The 20,046-nt window shown below is 33.5% G+C and overlaps 1 protein-coding gene across 1 annotated transcript in view; it reads left to right on the top strand.

Moving 5' to 3' along the window:
- CSMD3 (CUB and Sushi multiple domains 3) overlaps positions 1 to 20,046 on the top strand; it is a 1,170,241-nt gene that overhangs the window by 329,792 nt on the left and 820,403 nt on the right. The window contains exon 5 of the mRNA XM_049093360.1: positions 6,486 to 6,693. Within this exon, the coding sequence (XP_048949317.1) occupies positions 6,486 to 6,693 (208 nt within the window). The remainder of the gene's footprint in view (positions 1 to 6,485; positions 6,694 to 20,046) is intronic.

The raw sequence follows: 20,046 nt of genomic DNA, 5'->3' as shown, positions 1-20,046 counted from the left end.
ATGTCAATTTACCTTCTCATTTTCTAAACATCTCTCTTAGAAGGGTAAATATAAATTAAGGTAAGATACTTGCTCCACAGCATATTTGAATATTTAGGAATACACCCTCAATACTGAGTGTCATTATGCTTAGCTTTCTTGCCCTTTCTATAAAGTGCTCACTTGGATGAATATGAATGTTTTTCTTCAGGTTGTTATAAATCTGATTCTCATATAAATTAATTTTATCTGTTTTGGTATGAAAGGAGCTAAAAGGACTGGACTGAGAAATGAAAATAAGGACCTTTGATTTTCTCCATAATCATCAAAAATTGACATCTCTTTTCCTTAAAACTTGGAACAGCATTATATGTTATGCCTTGAAAAACATAAAATAAAGCTACCAATCCAGAAGATGCACAATTTAAATACCCTGTTGCTCAGTTTTCTTCTCTATGAAAAAGAGTGTTTCTCCTTAAACATGAAGATGCATAAGGTTGAACTACAAAATATAAACAAAGATAGCTACAGAAACAGACCAGCTGCTTTGCATATATAATATAATTATATTGTAATATAAATATAATGATTAATGAATGTATTATTTAAATAGTTTATCTAATTAAGAGGTACAACACTGATGCCTATCTACAAAGAAACAAGGATCCCCATGTAGATGTCAGTTTTACTTGACTGCTAATGGAAGGTTGAGATTAAGCAAGGGAGAGCTGCCAAAAAAAATTTCCCGTGATATAGTCTGATATTGGATTGAGTGCTTAGCATCTGGAATTCACCAAGTGTACTCATTTTCTACAATTTACAGTTCATTTATCTTTTTTGATAAACAAGTCTATTTCCTGTAACCCCTAAGCTGTCACCCCTGTGCCCCATCCCTAAGCTATTTCAGAAGAAACTAATAATAGGGCAGAACACAGTATGAGATCAATATCTGCAAAGATGGGCTACAGAAAACAGAAAACTGTTTTAAGTGTTTTTTTTTTTTTTTTTTTTTTTTGATGCTGTCTCTCTCTCTCTCTCTCTTTTTTAACTGTCATGTTTTGGGGCAGTTCCAATTTACAAGATCTTAAATGAAATGTATGGTCTCATACCCTAACCAAAACAAAGTCTGGTATTTTCAGTATCTGAATGAATGTCACAGAAATTAAAAGTAAGTAAAATAAATTCTAGGAAAAATTTATTTGTGGAAAAATATTGAATTTTATTCCTAACATTTGCTGTTAAATAAAACTAATTTTTATTTTATATGTGACTTTTCTCCCTGCTCCATAGGTAAGAGATTAAAGAAATTGTTTACCAAGTTTACATAAATTCAGTTAAAGTCAAAGTTATATCATAAAAGCCTTATTGTATTATAAACAAAGAAAATTAGGTTTAATAGAATTTTTAATTTAATAGCCATAGTTTTTATCAATAGATTTAGTGCATTAGGAATTTAAGAGAAAGTTGATAGTAGTTTCCCAAGACTATTGGAATAAGTCTCAAGTCAAAAAGAGTATTAAATAAAATGCTTATTTTTAAAAGACCACATTACCCTCATTGATTCTATTGGCTGAGTTGGTTGTTTTCTTCTTGTTTTATAATAGATTGACTCTGCCATCTTCTTAACATGAAAATTTCTATCACCCGGTTTATGTATATGTGCGTACATATACATATATTTTTAAAAGTAGAGTACAATCTTACAACCTACGAACTTAGAACAAGAGTATAGAAACCATCAACCTTCTTATTATCCACTATATTCTTTATATGATAAGTAACTACATTTTGAAGCCAAGACAACTTCTAGTTACCTACAAGAGAAACCGGAGATATTTAATCACATTGCTTTACTATGTAGATGAAAAAATATTCTTAAAAACAGGCCCAAGAGGAGTATTCTAAATTATTTTTTCATGATGCTATTTATTCAAAAGTTCTTACAAAGATCAAATTAATCTTTTGAAGATACTGAGATAAAAATACACTAAAACACCAGAAAACAAAAGATTGATACCTTGAAGAGGCAATAGAGCATGTAAAAATTTGCCTGAACTCTTGATTCAGCCCCCTAATCTAATCCTCTATTTTCTTATTCCTCTGTCAACTCCAAAGAGCTTCTAGAATGATATTTTCAGAACCCAAATCCAATCATGTTGTCTTTGTTGAAAACCCATCAATAACTTTCCGTTGCTCTAATGAAATTCCATAAAGCTTATCAAAAAGGTTCTGCAAGGTCTAGCCCCTAGTTGCCCTTCCAAATGTATTTAGTACCACATAACCCCTCACTGTCTTGGCAACAGCACACAGACTTTCTTTCTGTTTGGAGAATGCCCATTTCCTCCAGTGAAAGTGTCCGTATACCTGCTCAGAACATATTTTCTTCTGTTTCTCATTTAGTTAATGATTACTATTCACCTTTCAGGTTTCTAATCTAAACTTTCAGATTCTAATCACTTCCTTGGAGAATCTGTGTTCTTAAGTTCCCTAACTAGTTCAAGCCCACATATATGACATCAGTACTAACTGCTCCTTATTTACAGTACCTGATAGAAATGTAACTTAGTGTTTCTTTTATCATTTGTTTAGAGCCTCACACTTTACTGGACAGAATGTTCAGTGAACGCAGCGATTACCCTAACTTTTGATCATGACTGTAGCCTGAGAGACTAACACAATTCCCTTCAGTACCTTATAAATATCAATGAATATGTTTTCAGCAGATGACCAAATGAATTCATTTTAAAATTCACAGAAAATTTGTACAAATAGCCAATATGATCCCATATGTGTCTGGAGTCTGTTAAGAAATTATTCTCTTGAACAAACTTTGTGACTCCTGTCCTTTCTGTGAATTGTTGGACAGAAGATCTTGCAGACAACACTAATCCAGCAGGCAAACCTTGTGGCCAAGACAGAGTAATGCTGAATGAACTCAAAGACCAACTTATTTTAACCAGTGACCAGGCAATGTTTAGCAGAGAAAGCACAGTGCTGGATTTTAGGGTTTCATGGCTTATTGTAATGTTGCCTTCTTTAGTTGATCCAACTGCATTATAAAGTAAAAATTTTAGTTTAGGTAATACATTCTACTACAACAGTCTATGATTATAGAAAATGTATTGGCTTTTATAAGTATTGTATTAAATCTAGGCCAAATCACATTACAAAGGTTATAGACAGCATTCAGGTCAGGTCACCTAACCAAACTGTTACATATCTAACACGACTTTTTTTTAAAAAGATTTTATTTATTTATTCATGAGAGATACAGAGAGAGAGAAATAGAGTCATAGGCAGAGGGAGAAGCAAGCTCCTCACAGGGACCCTGATGTGGGACTTGATGCCGGGACTTTGTAATCACACCCTGAGCCAAAGGCAAATGCTCAACCACTGAGCCACTCAGGCGTACCTCTAACATGTACTAAAAGCAAACTACCTTTTTCACAATTTTGTCAGATGCTGATTCTATGATAGATAGTGTCTGTAATAATAAAGAGGTAAGCAGGAGTGTTGAACAAAGAACTTGATATGAGAATTGGCAAGAACATTGCTTTCAATGCTGGAAAATCTGTGTTCCCATCTTGTTTTCAAGTAGAAGTCACTCATACTTTTGGGTTGAAGTTATTTTGCTGTAAAATAAAAATTTCCCTGGAGAGAGGTATTCTATGAGTTGTGACCTATCTCATGTATCAGGAGTTTGGGTTTATTTCTTTCTTCTGTGAGCCCACATTGAGGAACTTCAAAGAAGCCATGCAGAGAAATTGATTTGTATGCTTTGGGGATGTAGTGTATTATTACAAACCACGGTTGAAACACTTAAATATTGATGGTAAAGCCAAAAGGCTGCAGTTGGGAACAAACTGCTTTTCCACAGGAGATAGAATAAATGAGGTATGTTTTCATTTGACTAAATGTAGGACTTTTGTGAGGGATTTGTGGTCTTGAACTCTCTTAGATCCTGTCCGAGAGGCCCACCTGGAAGGATAAGGAGACATAGTTGGAAGGAGGAAGTATGTTATTCTATATTCATATTGTAAGGGAGAAATGTAGGCAGCCAAACAGACAGACACATTCCCCCACAACAAGGGAACTGCGTGGGATACCTTTGAGGATCACATGAAAAAGTTCATGAGAAAAAAAAAAAAATCTTTCTTTAATCATCTGCCAAAAACTTTGGAAATGGTACCAAATTGGTGTCAGACAAGTAAAAGGATTCATGTTCCCTGATCCTTTCTACTTCCAGTTCCAGGATGAATCACAGGATGCTCAATGAGTAGGGGTGATGAACAAAAATAGTAGAAGGGAAACAGGGAAGAAGAGCCCGCTTATCTCTGCAGTTCCTTCCCAAACTAGGGAGAGCAAAGAAACAACCCAATGAAGTCAATTATTTTGCGAGTACCCAAGACTGGGTATATTAATCAATGACTTGAGATTTTTTAATAAAAATGGATTTTATTTCTTTAATTTTAATGTTAACTGATATATATGTTTACCTGAGATTGGAGACACAGAAATAAGTAGCTCACAGAACTATGGTAGGTCACAGAACTGTGGTCTGAATAGGTTGTGTACTAGTTATACTACAAATATATGACAGTGTAACATTTTTTTTTTCCAAAGTACCACTCAATCCTGGTGTTGGTAGTGGGAAGACAAAGAGTAGAGGTAACTTGAGGTCAGGTATAGGGGACAGCAGGACATGTTTACCACAGTTAAAGTTAAGGTACTGAAGGAAGGCACTGTGTGTTCTGCCAAGAAAATTGTAGTAATATTTCCTCATAGTCTAGACAGGATCACAGTTCTTCTAATTACCTGAAAACTTAAAAATAGAGGAAGGTCATGCAGTGAAAATAAGTATCATTTTTACAGTAGTGGGTGATAAAAGTTAAATATCTTTTAAGAGTAATGTACTTGTGCTTTAAATTTATGAGTTACAGAGTTAAATGGATAAAGAGTTATGGGAAGAAGCTAATGTTATTTAATGTATATAGTATAGTAATAATGTTGTACCTAGTACTAAAGCACTTTGCTATTCGTGGTCCATTATGGAGTTAAGCAGGATGTTGTCCATCTCTATTAAAGTTATGGTATATAAGTCATTACATAAAATAATATTTGGTGATATTAGAGCCAGATGTTTTCCTCTAACATTTGACTTTGATTGATGGAGTCTTCAGATGGCTCAAGATAACAGCCTAAATCTTGAGATAATCTATTGCACAAGTAAACTAGTAACCAATTAACTTGACTATCCTAAGCAGTGTTATTATAAGAAAAATTTTATAGCTTCAATTTCTTTATTAAACAAAAAACTTTATCTTATACATTTCACACTAAACATAGATGGTCATGTATCCCCTCTGTTAGTGTACACTGTTGGCCAAAAGTAGACTTGTGGAGAACCTATGATCCCTGTTTGAGGATTGGGAACTAACTTAATAAAGTTAGTAAAATCTTATTTATAATATTATACATACATATATAAATACCTAGCAAAATATATTTACGTTATTTGGTAGAGTTACAGGCAATACATTACCAAAGATACATTGATTAATTATATTCTTTCTCTCTAAAGTTTCCTAGGTAAGTGATGTACTTTTTTAAAGATTTCATTTATTTGAGAGAGTGAGAGCACATGTGCATGCAAGTGGGAGGAAGTGCAGATGGAGAGGAAGAGATAATCTCAAGCAGATTCCATGCCCAGTGTAGAGCTCACCCCAGAGCTCATCCCATTACCGTAAGATCATAACCTAAGCTGAAATCAGGAGTTGGACACCCAACCTGTGTCATCCAGGTGTCCCAGTGTATTTTTATTTAAAGTTTAATTTCACAAACACTTTCAATAGCTTTTGAAAAATGCCACTGAAAAATATTATATTTTCTCTTACATTGTTTATTTTGTACATACCTACATTAAAAAAATAAAAATGAGACACCTGGGTAGCTCAGTGGCTAAGGGTCTATCTTTGGCTCAGGTTGTGATCCCGGGGTCCTAGGATGGAGTCCTGCATCAGGAGCTTGCTTCTCCCTCTGCCTGTATCTCTGCCTCTATCTCTCATGAATAAACAAATAAAATCTTTAAAATAAATAAATAAATAAATTTCAAGCCCTACCATGAATGTGTACAAGGTAATAAAATATTTCCCATAATAGGCCTTAAGAATAGTGTTGCTTTTGTTTTATTTACCTTATTACCTAATCAATGAAAAGAAAATCTTCATCTTATTATCCTGAGATCTAATAGGATTGTAGATTCTTACTTACTTTCATTTCTATTTCAACTAATGGTTATAAAGTTGTCAAAATATAATTTATATTTTTATATATGTGTTTAAAATGTTTTCACAGATGTCTCATTTTACTTAATCTTTATTAGTATAATATGCACTTGGTGTCACAACATTTGGGCTGCTGTTTTTATCCAAAAATGTTAACAGAGTTGCCTTACTTGCATTTTTCTTAATTACTTATGGCTGACCATCTTGTCCCTGTTTTAACAGCTGAAGATGCATGTGGAGGAACAATGAGAGGATCCAGTGGCATCATTTCAAGCCCTAGTTTTCCTAATGAGTACCATAACAATGCTGATTGCACTTGGACCATTGTAGCAGAGCCTGGGGACACGATCTCACTCATATTTACTGACTTCCAAATGGAAGAAAAGTATGATTACTTAGAAATAGAAGGTTCTGAACCACCTACAATATGGTAAGTAAATAGTTTCAATTCTAACCTAGCACTGATGTCATTGCCTGATGCTGACTGAAGGTCAAAGGACAGCTGTATAGGGGCCTTTAAAAGTTTAGTTATTTAAAAGAACTTATAGTTACAGGAAAATTGTAGGGGCAGCTATCAAAGCTGAGAGATATTTTTGAAGATAAGGGAACTAATATATTGAATTGGTTGGAATTCTGAAAGATTGAACTTTCTATCAGTATTTCATTATCTATCATTAAAAAGTAATGTGACTTAAGAACAACTTGTATAAAGAAAAAGAGTTGTTCCTAATGTAATCTATAGTTATGTTCTTAGCATGCTAGTCCATAGTTTGTGTTTCATTTCAAATTAATTGAATAGCCTGGGAAAAAAAAATTCCCTTTGTTTTCATAGCTAGACCTTTTACTTAATCTGTTATCTGAAGGCAAAAATTAAACAGTATGATCTTGGTTAGTATGATCTTTTGTTTGTTGTTGTTGTTTTTTTTTTTTTAATGGACTTCAAGACATGGTCTCATGGTAACTGTAGAGTTTTCAGAACATGCTCTTAGGGTGTAATATTTTTAGAAGAAAATGTTTCATTATATTATTTTAAAAGTCTGATAGGATTAAAGTGTAAAATAGATTATGAATCAGTAATTGCATAAAGAACGATGAGATTGTTATAATATAATTGGTAAACACTAGACTAGCAAGGTTTTTTCGAGCCATGAAAAGGATTTGATAAGGACTGAGGGACTTTACTAAAGTATTTTATCAAAAACAATTACATAAAGAGTTTTGAATTTTCAAATAATTATTCTTACTAAGTGCAAAAAAAAATTATTTGTAGTGGGGCTCAATTAGCTGTAGGAAGATCACTTAAGAGGTGGTTGCTATAATTCAAGAAAAAAATCATGGCAGCCTAGATTAGAATGGTATTGATGGAGATAAAGAAGTGGAATAAATTAAGGGATATTGAGGGAAGAAGAATAATGAAAAGGACTCTATGGATTGAGGAGTGGTAAAGAAGGTGATGTTTAAGTAAAACATCATTTTCTGACTTGCACAAGTGGGTAAAGCTAGTAGAGATACTCACTGATTTGGAAATTATTGAAGGAAGGTGAAGTGTGAAGCTATGAATATTAAGAATTGTTTTGTATATATGGTTAGCTTGGAGTCACTTTGAAAGCTACCATTAAAGCTGGCTAATAGAAAACTATGCCTGCATGATTCAAGAGTTTTGCATCGAAGTATAACTGATTTGTTGTTGATATCTAAGGGAATTGAACTAATAGGCATAAATAGTATTGGCTAGCTAGAGACAGGTTGTAATGAGAAGAAATGAGGGAAGTAGGACTGAGTCTGAGCACCAACAGCATATAGGTCCCAGGCTTAGAAGAATTATACAGCAAAGCATGCTGAGGAAGTGCATTTAGAGAGGCAGGAGGAATAAGGTATCACATAGACAAGAGAAAGGAAATGTGAAGAAAGAGGAAACAATATCATGGGCTGCTCCTGAGAGGATACAGAGTAAATTTTTTTAAGGCTGTATTTATAGTTGTCTTGGCTTTAGCCAAAGTACCACATGGGCCTGTCATCATAATATGTTCCTTTGAAAATAAGACAAAGTTACTCAGTACTATACCCACCTTTTTTGTTTGCTTGATTTCTCCTCTCCCCTTAGGCTGTCAATACTCAGAGTTATATAACTTTAACTCTTCCCATGATAATTTCATGCCTGAATGCAATGAAACTCAGCAGAATTCTCGTTTAAAATGTTAGAGAATTCATAAACTCTTGTTTTAGAAATTGCTACTTCTAAAGTAATACATATGGGAGTCATATCGAGGTGGATGATAATGCCAGGAATTTTCCAATAATTATACTGTCTTTTGGTATGCAAGTGATTCCACTAAAAATCTAAGGTTTTAAACTCCAGATATATTTGATTACTAGATATAAAGAAGGAAATTAGAAAACAGTGCTTTATAGTGCCTATTTCTTTGTTACCACTGAGCTCTAGAAACTAAAACGTATGGTTTAGAAACTAACACATTTACTCTGGGGATCATAATATTCCCATTTATGTTCAGGTGGTCACTCCCTTTTCAGATTGTGCATTCTTAGTAGAGATTTGCATATTTCTATATGAATATCTATTTGTATGTTTCTGAGTTTCTAGAACACTGTAGCTTGTCCAGTGATAGCATCAGATCCACACATTGCTCTTCTCTGCTTTTTCTAATTAAATTTACTTATTTCCCTCTTCTTCAGGGAGAAAACAGAAATTTGTTGCCCTACTGTTTTTTAAAATTAGTGTTACAGTAAATGTTTAGGCAGACTTGTCAGAATCCTGATTATATGTGTAATATAACATCAACAAGTTCATTTAGCACTTTTCAAGAAAGTGATACAAATGCCCAAGCTTTATTAGATTTCTATAAATGCCAGTTTAAAGATACATAGTGTTGGGCAGCCCAGGTGGCTCAGTGGTTTAGCGCCACCTTCAGCCCAGGGCCTGATCCTGAAGGCCCCGGGATCGAGTCCCACGTTGGGCTCCTTGCATGGAGCCTGCTTCTCTCTCTGCCTGTGTCTCTGCCTCTCTCTCTCTCTCTGTGTCTTTCATGAATAAGTAAAATCTTAAAAACTTCCTAAAAAAAAGATACATAGTGTCTGCAAATTAATAATATTGCATATGGCCACTTCAATATAAGAAAGCAGTGTTCCTTTAAATTGCATTAGTTATAGAATTGATGTATAAAGTGATCTGTGACTAATTAACATAAAAATTTAAGTCTAATTCTGGCCCTCTAATTCCTTTAATATTCTCATGTCTAAGATATGGTCATCAAAGTGAAAAATTATATTTCAGGTGGTATTACATTGGTTCTTCCTATGCATTGCTCATATAATATTTTCAACTCATAATATAATTCAAAAGATAAATATGAATAAAGGAGACATTCACATTCTTTTCATTAAGATTACAAATGGTTCCTTTGACTTCAGATCCCTCATTGAAGGACTGGGGACTTGCCATTGGCTGCTGTATATTAAATTTTGTTCCTGAAGTTCAGGCAGTGAGACAAGCTTTATGTAGCCTGTGTTTGACTTTGACAACATAGACTAGGCCAGCCCAATGATTGTGCTGCACAGAGAGTACTATCAGCAAATGCGTTTCTTGCAAGCTGTATATGTTAAATCAGTAGTTGTGGTTTGTTGAACACCAGTCAGCAGCACCACTGCATGATCCACCAGAATGTAGTGAATCCAGTCATATATTACTGAATGATAAAAGTTTATGAGACCTTGTCAATGTCATCTGATTCCATTGCAGTGAAATGAAAAATGACAAAGCACAGAGAAACTTAAGTTCAAGTTTCAGCTTTGACTGTTTGTTGGTAGATGAAACTGGGTAAGTTATGTCACTTGCTTAGAGCTCAGGATCCTCATCTACAACATCCAGAGCCTCTCTCAACTCCAGTATTGTTTGGCATCACATGCTTAGGTGCTACAACAGGGGCAATGAGGTGGGAGTTAATTAGATATTGCTTTATTAACAAAGCCTTGGTTGGAGAGTGTTTAGATACTCTTTAAAATTATTTCCAAACTTAATCTCTTTGGGTTCTTACTAGACTATCACTCATTCAGTGTTCATTCAGAAATTACTTATTGGGTATCCACTGCATAGCACGCATTGTTCTAAGGGCATCAGCAAACAAAGCAGTGGAGGGGCTTGCTCCTGCAGAATTTATGCTCTATCAGGAGGAATTGACAATAAGCAATAAACAATATAAGGAAGTTGATGACACACTCTGTCTAGAGAGTGATAAGAAAGGAAAGGTGAGATAGGGTAAGAGAGATCAGGAAATCAACTGTGGGGTGTTGGAGGTTACCTCAATTGAGAAGTTGAGATTTGAGCAGTCTTAAAGGAAGTAAGGGGGTTAGCCAAGCAGAAATCTCAGCACTAAACATCCCAGACAGAAATATGTTTAGAGCAAAATACATAATCTAGAGTGGAGCTCATTGTGCTAAAGGAATAGCTAGTAGGTCATTGTGGGTACAAAAGAATTACATGAGTGAACATGGTAGAGAAGAAAAATAATTAATGGAACCCAGAACAAGACCCATATTTGGCTTTTTAGTCTAAGTGAAATGGGGAGTCATTAAAGGATTTTGAGTACCCTAAAGACTAGATTTATTTTTTAAAGGATCATTCTGGCTGCTATGTAGGGGACAAACTATAGGAAAGAAAGATAGAAAAATATACAGTATTTGCAGTAAGCTAGGTAAGATACTATAATTGTTAGGATTATGAAATGTCAGTGGAGGTGATGAAAATTGTTACATTTTCAAGACAAGTTAGGGCAATTTCCTAACTGATGAGATGTATAGTTCAAGAAAAAGAAGAAGCAACAACAACTCTAAGAAGCAAGGATATCTCTAAGGTTTCTGAAGACCTGACAGGATGCAATATCCACTGATATTGGGAAGGCTTTTGATAAAACTTTTTTGGAGAGATGATATGGAACTGAATTCTGGACATGTTGTTTGAGATGGCCAATAAGCATTCTGAAGAAGATTTCAAGGAGTCAGTTGGGTATCCAAAGTCCTTTTTTTAAAAAAAGATTTTATTTATTTATTCATAAGAGACACAGAGAGAGAGGCAGAGACACAGACAGAAGGAGAGACAGGTTCCCAGCAGGCAGTCTGATGCAAGACGGGATCCCAAGAACCTGGGATCATGGCCTGAGCCAAAGGCAGATGCTCAACCACTAGCCACCCAGGTGCCCTGGATATACAAGTATTAGTTCAGAATTGAAGGTGTGGGATCGAGACCTAAATTTAGAAGTTTAGAATCAGAAGTGATTGTTAAAAGAAGAAAGGAAAAAGAAAAAGAAAACGAAGAAAAGAAAAGGCTAAAAACTGTTCTGGAATGTGACGAAACTCAGGAAAACTGGGAATAACAAGCAAAAGCATTTGAAGAGGAGAGCTGATGAGATAGGAGGAATACCAGGAGAGTTTGGTTCCCTGGAAGCCCAAGAACAGAAACATAAGAAGAAGCAACTGATCAGTTGTGTCAAATTTGATAATCAGCTAATAAGATGAGCTCCAAAATTGATAATTGGATTTCATAATATGGAGGTCATTGATTACATAATGAAAGGAGTTTTGTGGTTGACTATTTTATTGAAGTGGCTATAAGAAAGTATTAGAGAAGAGAAATTTCATTAGATTAGTAAAAATAAGCCTTTAGTGTTGCTTTTACAAACAAAGGTGAGCAAAGAAATAGGACTAAAGGAGGAAATAGAGTTGAAAGAGTATTTTTATTTTTTTTATTTTTGGTTTGTTGTTACTTGAAAGAAGTAAAATGATATGTTTATGATAATGGGAATGACCCTTAGAGTGCCAAAAAAAAAAATGATGATGGAGAGAGTGGAGAGAATTGATGGAGGAAAAAGAAGTGGAGATTATGAAATTAATCCTCCCTTTGAAAGATCTGATTGTGAAGGGAAGGAAAAGGGAAAGATCACAGTCACTAGAGAAGCAGATAAAGAAAATGAAAATGGGGATCCCTGGGTGGCGCAGTGGTTTAGCGCCTGCCTTTGGCCCAGGGCGCGATCCTGGAGTCCCGGGATCGAATCCCACGTCGGGCTCCCGGTGCATGGAGCCTGCTTCTCCCTCTGCCTGTGTCTCTGCCTCTCTCTCTCTCTCTCTCTCTCTCTCTCTGTGACTATCATAAATAATAAATAAATAAATAAATAAATAAATAAATAAATAAATAAATAAAATGAAAATGAAAGTGAAAATGAATAGATCAGGTTGGGGATTAATCCATGACAGAGGTTTTATGAGAGAGAAATTAAATCAATTTGGAAACTCCACATATTGAAATAAAAGAGCAAAGGATCATTATCAAAGATTGGAACCAAGAGGAATGAGTGACTAAATATCTCAGATGTAATAAAGAATTCTATAATAATTGTAATTTTTCAGATTAGACGACAGAAAAGACATAATGATGGAAAAGTCAGGAAGACAAGTTAATTGTAAGCTGGAACCAGAGGAGAAATGAGTTTTTCTCGTAAGGTGTAGGGTTGAAGGTTAAGCAGGATTCCAACAGAACATATCTCTATCTCCCCATAAATTGGAAATGTGTAACTTAATTATGACATAAATTATAACTTAATATACTATAATATATTATATATCACTTAATATCATATACAACAAAATTTAATTTAATATTAATGTTTCTTAATTATACCTTAATTATCAGATGGTTTTAGATAGGAATAAGATTTAGAACTCATAAAAATGAAATATTGGTTAAATTCAGGGGAAATTTATATGATGTATATTATATGTGTATATTTTTATATGTATGCTAATATTCCACATTTAGTGGTACTTCTCAAATGGTGTTTTTGTAATATGTATATCAGAGTTGCCTATGGTGTTTGTTAAAGTGCAGATTTCCCAGCTCCCACACAAACCTGGTGATTTACATTCTGTAGGCACAGAATCAGGAAATCTATAAAGGACGACTCCAATGCATTGCTATAGAAATTAAAGCAATATGTTTAGTTTAACCAATATTATAACTGTGTCATATAACCTTCCTGTGAGCATCTCACAGAGCCAAAATATTTCTAACCACTCAAAAATTTGAAGGACAAATTAACATGGTATATCAAACTAATAAAGCTAATTATATAATATATACACATATGTATTTGGTATACACATATGTAATGAATAGCACAAAGATTGTGCTAGTGGATAAATAAATTGTCTAACTAAACAGGATGAGTTAACCAAAGGAAACTGACAGTTAAGTTTTATTATGTAAAAATAAATATCGCAGATACTAATCCTATCAGGTGCTCCTGTTTACTCCCTTCTGACAATTATTAGCCTAAAACATGCAGTGAAGCTCTGGTTCTGCATATTACTACTTATCCACAGGGGTTTAAGTAACTTGATTAATATCTATTATGATTCTATAATTTTGGACTCTCTTTTTATTGCAGTAAGAACATTTAACATGAGATAGTTCCTCTCAACAAAATTTTAAGTTTATGATATAGCATTGTTAACTATAGGCACAGTGTTATACAACAGATCTTAGAACTTATCCATCCTGCATAACTGAAACTTTATACTTGTTGAATAGCAACTCCTCCTCCTTTCTCCCTCCCTCATCCCCTGGAAAATATCATTCTATAATCTGCTTCTATGAATTTAACAGTTTTAGATAGTTCATGTAAGTAGAATTATGCAGAACTTGTCCTTCTGTCACTGTTTTATTTCATTTAGCAGAATGTCCTCAAGGTTCATACATGTTGTCCATGTTTGTATATATAATAACCACATTTTCCTTATCTATTGTTCCGTCAAATTTGCTTCTTTTTAGGAAAATTAAATAGGACATTCATAAAAGGATAAGATACTGGAGCCAGAAGGGATTTTAAGGATTCAGCTGCCCTGTTTTCCTCTTAGAGGGAGATGAGCTCAATGTGTATTCTGAATATTCAAAGTGACAATTGAGGTCCTCAAATACTTGCTCCAGTGTACTTTTTAGTAAAATACCTCTTATTATGCATACAACTAGGCTTTAAATATATATTATATATATTTAAATATATATCTAAATATTATATATTATATATATTATATATATCTTATTATATATATCTAAATATATATATACACACGAAAAGTATATCAGTAAAATATTTTAAAAACCTGAGATTTTGACATATAAATATTATAGTATATATTACTGGTTTTAAATATATCCTGAAGTTGTTATTTTAGATCTGTTTTATGCTTAAACATAATTTTACTCTAAAGATTTAGAAATTATACTAGATATCTGAGAATGCTTAGTATGTATAATCTACGATTTTAGTGCCTTTAAATATATATATTTTTTGCCTTAAGGAGGACCCATTTGGCAATGTAGCAGGAAGAGGGGATGTGTGTAAATCTTGATTATCCATAAAAAAAGAATTATCATAGGACCTACAACAAAATTATAATATATGAAACAAAAAATAACACAAATATAAGATGATTACTGAGAAACATTTTCAAAGGTTTTTAACAAGACCAGGTCCATTTAAATGGTATTTAAATGGTATTTCATCTTTGATTGATTAAGGTCCAAAACCCTCATTTGTTAAATGTACCCCACATCTTAGACATATAAGCAATTATATACATAAAATAAAATATGTAGCTTTCATTTACACATTTATTTATGACTAATTTGAGGTTATCTTTCTAATTATTGATGTAGGGATGGAAAATCATTTAGTGCTGTTTTTATAGCTTTAAAAATCAGACCTTACATTCATAGTTACATCTTTATTAAATAACTTGCATTTTCAAAGTATTCCTGCATCCACAGAAGTAAACAAGTGCCTATTCTGCTTTTAAATTTAAGATATTCAACAAAATAAAATATTATAATTATTAAATTCATTAATTAAAGATGTGTTTTAACTTCAAAGGGAAAAGAATGTCTGATTCCACAGTTTTTATTTTGTGTGATTTTTTCATAAAGACTGTAAAACTGTACAAATTTCTAAAGTTAAACTAGAACCTGAGTATATGAAATTTAGACTAATTTCATTAATCATATTTAATCCGTGGAAATCAAGCACAATCTTGTCTCTGTTATTTGTGAGGAACTCCTAGTATATGCTTTTCATTATCCCTTGCTTTCCTTACCTCCTCTCTCTAATAAAGAACTCCTATGAATTTACCCAGGGTGACTACAACTCTGAAACTCCAAACTTCATTATTCTTGCTTACTGTCATCATCTGTTTTTTTTTTTTTTTTTTTGTATCACTGAAAATTCTAGTGCTTGTCATATTCATTTCATAATTTATTAACCTGTAACTTAGTCTTAGCCAGGAGGCAACATCACTCCATTTTGACAAGAGAAAAGTGCGAAGCAACAGATATATCAGTGTTTACCTTTGTATGGAAGAAATGGAGATATGCTCTTTCTAGTGGTTTCTATTTTATCCCTGATGATAAAGGTCATCTGCTGAAAGTGAGAGGAGGTGATAGTTTAGGATATTTAGGAGAGTGGGATCATTTAAAATATCTTCTGTAGAAAGTGGTAAAACAGAACAACAACAAAAAAACCCCAACAACCAGGGTTTTTTTTAAAATATTTATTTATTCATTCATGAGAGACACACACAGAGAGAGAAAGGCAGAAACACAGACAGAGAGAGAAGCAGGCTCCCTGCAGGGAGCCCCATGTGGAACTTCACACCCTGAGTCAAAGGTAGATACTCAACTGCTGAGCCACTCAGGCTCCTGAACTAGGGAAACAGAAGGATTGCTGGATGGTATTTTGGATTCAGTTAGAATTTTACAAGATGAATTTGAAGTGTCAACAATTGATGAATTTGAATATTTTTATAACACTATCTAGCAACTTAGATGCAAGTATAAAAAGATATGAAGTGTCATTGCTGGCTCATGCAATGTTAGGGCAGAAGAAAAGGGGGTTAAAGGTATTGACAGAGCACAGCCTGGAGAGGGAAAGAAGTGACTTCCAATGGAGTTTGCCTCATTCATTCATTCAAGTAGAGTTGACATACAATGTTTCATTGGTTTCAGGTGTACAACATAGAGTTTCAACACTTCTGTACATTATATATCAAAACCACAATAAAATACCACCTTACAACCTGTCATAATGGCCAAAATTAAAAAGATAAGAAATAACGAGTCTTGGTGAGGATGTGGAGAAAAAGGAAACCTCGTGCACTCTTGGTGGCAGTGTAAATTGGTACAGCTACTGTGGAAAAAAGTCTGGAGTTCCTCAAGAAATTAAAAAGTTCCATATGATCTGATAATTCCACCACTAAGTATTTACTCAAAGAAAATATCCATAAGTTTTATTTCTTAGTAAAAGCCATTTATTCCTAACAGCTTATATAAAAAGGAACAAATACTAATTGAAAATCAAAATCTGTGAAATAGAACATAAGGTTTTAATGATACGTAGGTTATCATATGTAGGGCATATATGTTTCTAAACACAAATGTGTGTTTCTAAAACACAAATAGCTTTGACTGAGTTTTTTAAAATAAACTTTGAAATATGCTAAATTTCTTCATTTTAACAGGAATGATTTCATTCTAGTTAAATAAGGTAAAATCTAATTCTTGAGTTAGTTTCTACTTTTGAAAGTTATGTAATTATCTTCATCCTCTAACATAATTTTCATAAAAGTATCCCTTGTCTAACTTGACTAATTTTCCTTGTACAGCAAATGACTTTTTGTCCCACAAAAACTCTTAATGGAAAATCTTTATTTTAAAAGTGCTTTGGTGCCAGAGTCCAAAATAATTAACTATCACCTGTAGAAATATCTCCAAAGAAACTTTATAAAGCATAAAAATTAAATCTTAAAACTTGTTTTTCAACTCCCTTCTTTTGGTTGAGCAGTAGAAGACTTGGGTTATAAGTCATACTTCTCTGCAATACCTCGCTCTGCTTCAGTGACTCTGATCATCTTTGCTGAATACTCATTTTCTGTTCAACGTAACTTCCTACTTTAACACAATATTTTAAATAGAGTCAACAGTCCTATTGTTTAGGAAAGGCAGATCTTTTCTTTTTCTTTTTTGTTTGTTTTGTATCCTTGGTTAAGCATGAAACAATATGTTCAAGCATGAATGTTGCAAAGGATATAAATTTGTCAATTCAAGAGACAGCTGTTGAAAGACCATTGGGAAAATCAAAGTCAGATTACAGAGGGTCTAATAAAGGAAGGCATGGAGATTTTGGTCATATTATATCACATAACACCAGAAGATTTTAATAACATTTAGCACATATTCTACTTGAAAATAATGGATATTTTAAAATTAATTTTCATTCATTATCTCTCATGAAGCAAAATATATGCAGGAGTTGTCCATCCATGTATTCAACAAGGTAAGTGTGTATTTGACTTGCTTTATAGAAGGTAACATGTCAGTATTGAATATATCATTAACTTTATGACCTAGAATATACAATTTATGTTTTCAGTCCAAAATTCTTTTGGAGAAATGAAAAAGAAGAACAATTTTGCTAGAGAAACAATTGGCTTTATTTAGGCTGAAAGATCGGTAAAAAAAATAACAATCCCTTTTGGCATAGCAGAGGTTGGCTAGAGGAAGGAAAAAAAAGATTACTAAATTACTCCAGTAATATGAATGACCAAAAATAAAACAACATAAGAGCAGAGAAAGAAGAAAGGGTCATACAGAGTTAAAATTATTTATTGAGATGTGAGAGTGGAAGTAGATAGGACAATAGGACAAGAAATTTCATCAGAGACTTATGATTCAGAGAGTTATCAAGGAAAATACATACTCAAAGTTCAATATTAAGATATTTGCTCACCTGGGTCAAAATTTAATCATTAATACCAGTCTTGTGGGGAAACTGTGGACAATTGAAATCAGCCTTGAAATATTTGCCTCAGTGGTTAAAAAGAGGTTTACCTCCACTTGACATGGGATCCCAATGTGTGTAATATATGGATTATCAAGGAAAGTTACAAATGTGTCTGTGTTCTAACCAGGGTAAATTTTCAGAAAAGTAACAAAAGTGTTTCTCCCCTCAAATTCTTGCCTCATGATGTGGAATGTGCTGTGTAGTTTCTCTGGAAATAGTAGGTTTAAACCTTGGATGTTTTTGAGATAGAAACGAAATCCACCTCAACTATATTAGCTATTAAATTATAAAGAATCTGTGATTTGGAAATTATTTTTATAATTTATTTTGTTTTATTCTTTTAAGCAACATTTTCAATTATTTTTAAAAGTTTTCTAAATTTTGATTTCAGTATAGTTACCATATGGCGTTATGTTAGTTTCCGGTGTACAACATAGTGATTCAACAATTCTATATATTACTCATTACTTATCATGATAAATGTACTCTTTAATCCCCATCACCAATTTCACTGATCTCTACCTACCTCCCCTCTTGAAATCATCAGTTTGTTCTCTATAGTTGAGTCTGTTTCTTGGTCTCTCTCTCTCTCTCTCTCTCTTTTGTCTCATTGTTTGAATGAAATCATATGGGTATTTATCTTTCTCTGTCTTATCTTTTTTTTTTAATTTTTATTTATTTATGATAGTCACAGAGAGAGAGAGAGGCAGAGACACAGGCAGAGGGAGAAGCAGGCTCCACGCACCGGGAGCCCGACGTGGGACTCGATCCCGGGTCTCCAGGATCACGCCCTGGGCCAAAGGCCGGCGCCAAACCACTGCGCCACCCAGGGATCCCTTTCTCTGTCTTATCTTGCATAGCATTATGCACTCTAGCTCCATCCAGGTTGTTGAAAATGGCAAGATTTATTCTTATTTATGGCTGAGTTTTATATATATATATATATATATATATATATATATATATATATATATAATCTTTATTCATCTTCTTTATCCATTATGTGTGTGTGTGTATTATATCTTTCTTATCTAGTCTTCTATCTATGGAGTGTTGGGCTGCTTCTATATCTTTGCTATTGTACATAATGCTGCAATAAATTTAGGGATGTGTGGTGTATCCCTTTGATTTAGTGGAGTTTTTATTTTTTAAAATCTTTTGGGTAAATACCCAATAGTACAATTACTGGATCATAAGGTAGTTCTATTTTTAACTTTTTGAGGAACTTCCATTCTGTCTTCCATTGTGGCTGCCTTAGTTTTTATTCTCACCAACAGCATGCAGGGTCATTTTCTCTACAACCTTGCCAACATTTGTTTCTTGTGTTTTTTGATTTTAGTCATTCTGACAGGTGTGAATGAGATGATATCTCATTGTGGTTTTGATTTGCATGTCACTGATGATGAGTGCTGTTGAGCATCTTTTTATGTATCTGTTGGCCATCTGGATGTCTTCCTTGAAGAAATACTGTTCATGTCTTTTGCCCATTTTAAAATTAGATTGTTTTTTGGGTTTTGAGTTATATACATTCTTTATATATTTTGAATTATAACCCTTTACTGGGTATTTCATTTGCAAATATTTTCTCCCATTCAGTAGGTTGTCTTTTAATTTTGTTTATTATTTCCTTTACTGGGCAGAAGCTTTTTATTTTGATGTAATCCCAATAGTTCATTTTTGCTTCTGTTTCCTTTACCTCAGGAGACATATCTAAAAAGATGTTTTTGTGGCTGATAACAGAGAAATTACTGCCTGTACTCTCTTGTAGGACTTTTATGGTTTTATGTCTCACAATTAAATCCTTAATTTATTTCCAGTTAGTTTTTATGTAGAGTGACAGAAAGTGGTCCAGTTTCACCCTTTTGGATGTAGCTGTCCAGTTT

The sequence above is a fragment of the Canis lupus genome, chromosome 13 (genome assembly GCF_003254725.2).
Source record: "Canis lupus dingo isolate Sandy chromosome 13, ASM325472v2, whole genome shotgun sequence".
NCBI classification, from domain to species: domain Eukaryota; kingdom Metazoa; phylum Chordata; class Mammalia; order Carnivora; family Canidae; genus Canis; species Canis lupus.
The sequence above is the reverse complement of the archived record's forward strand: the minus strand, read 5'-3'. Positions and strand labels throughout refer to the sequence as shown.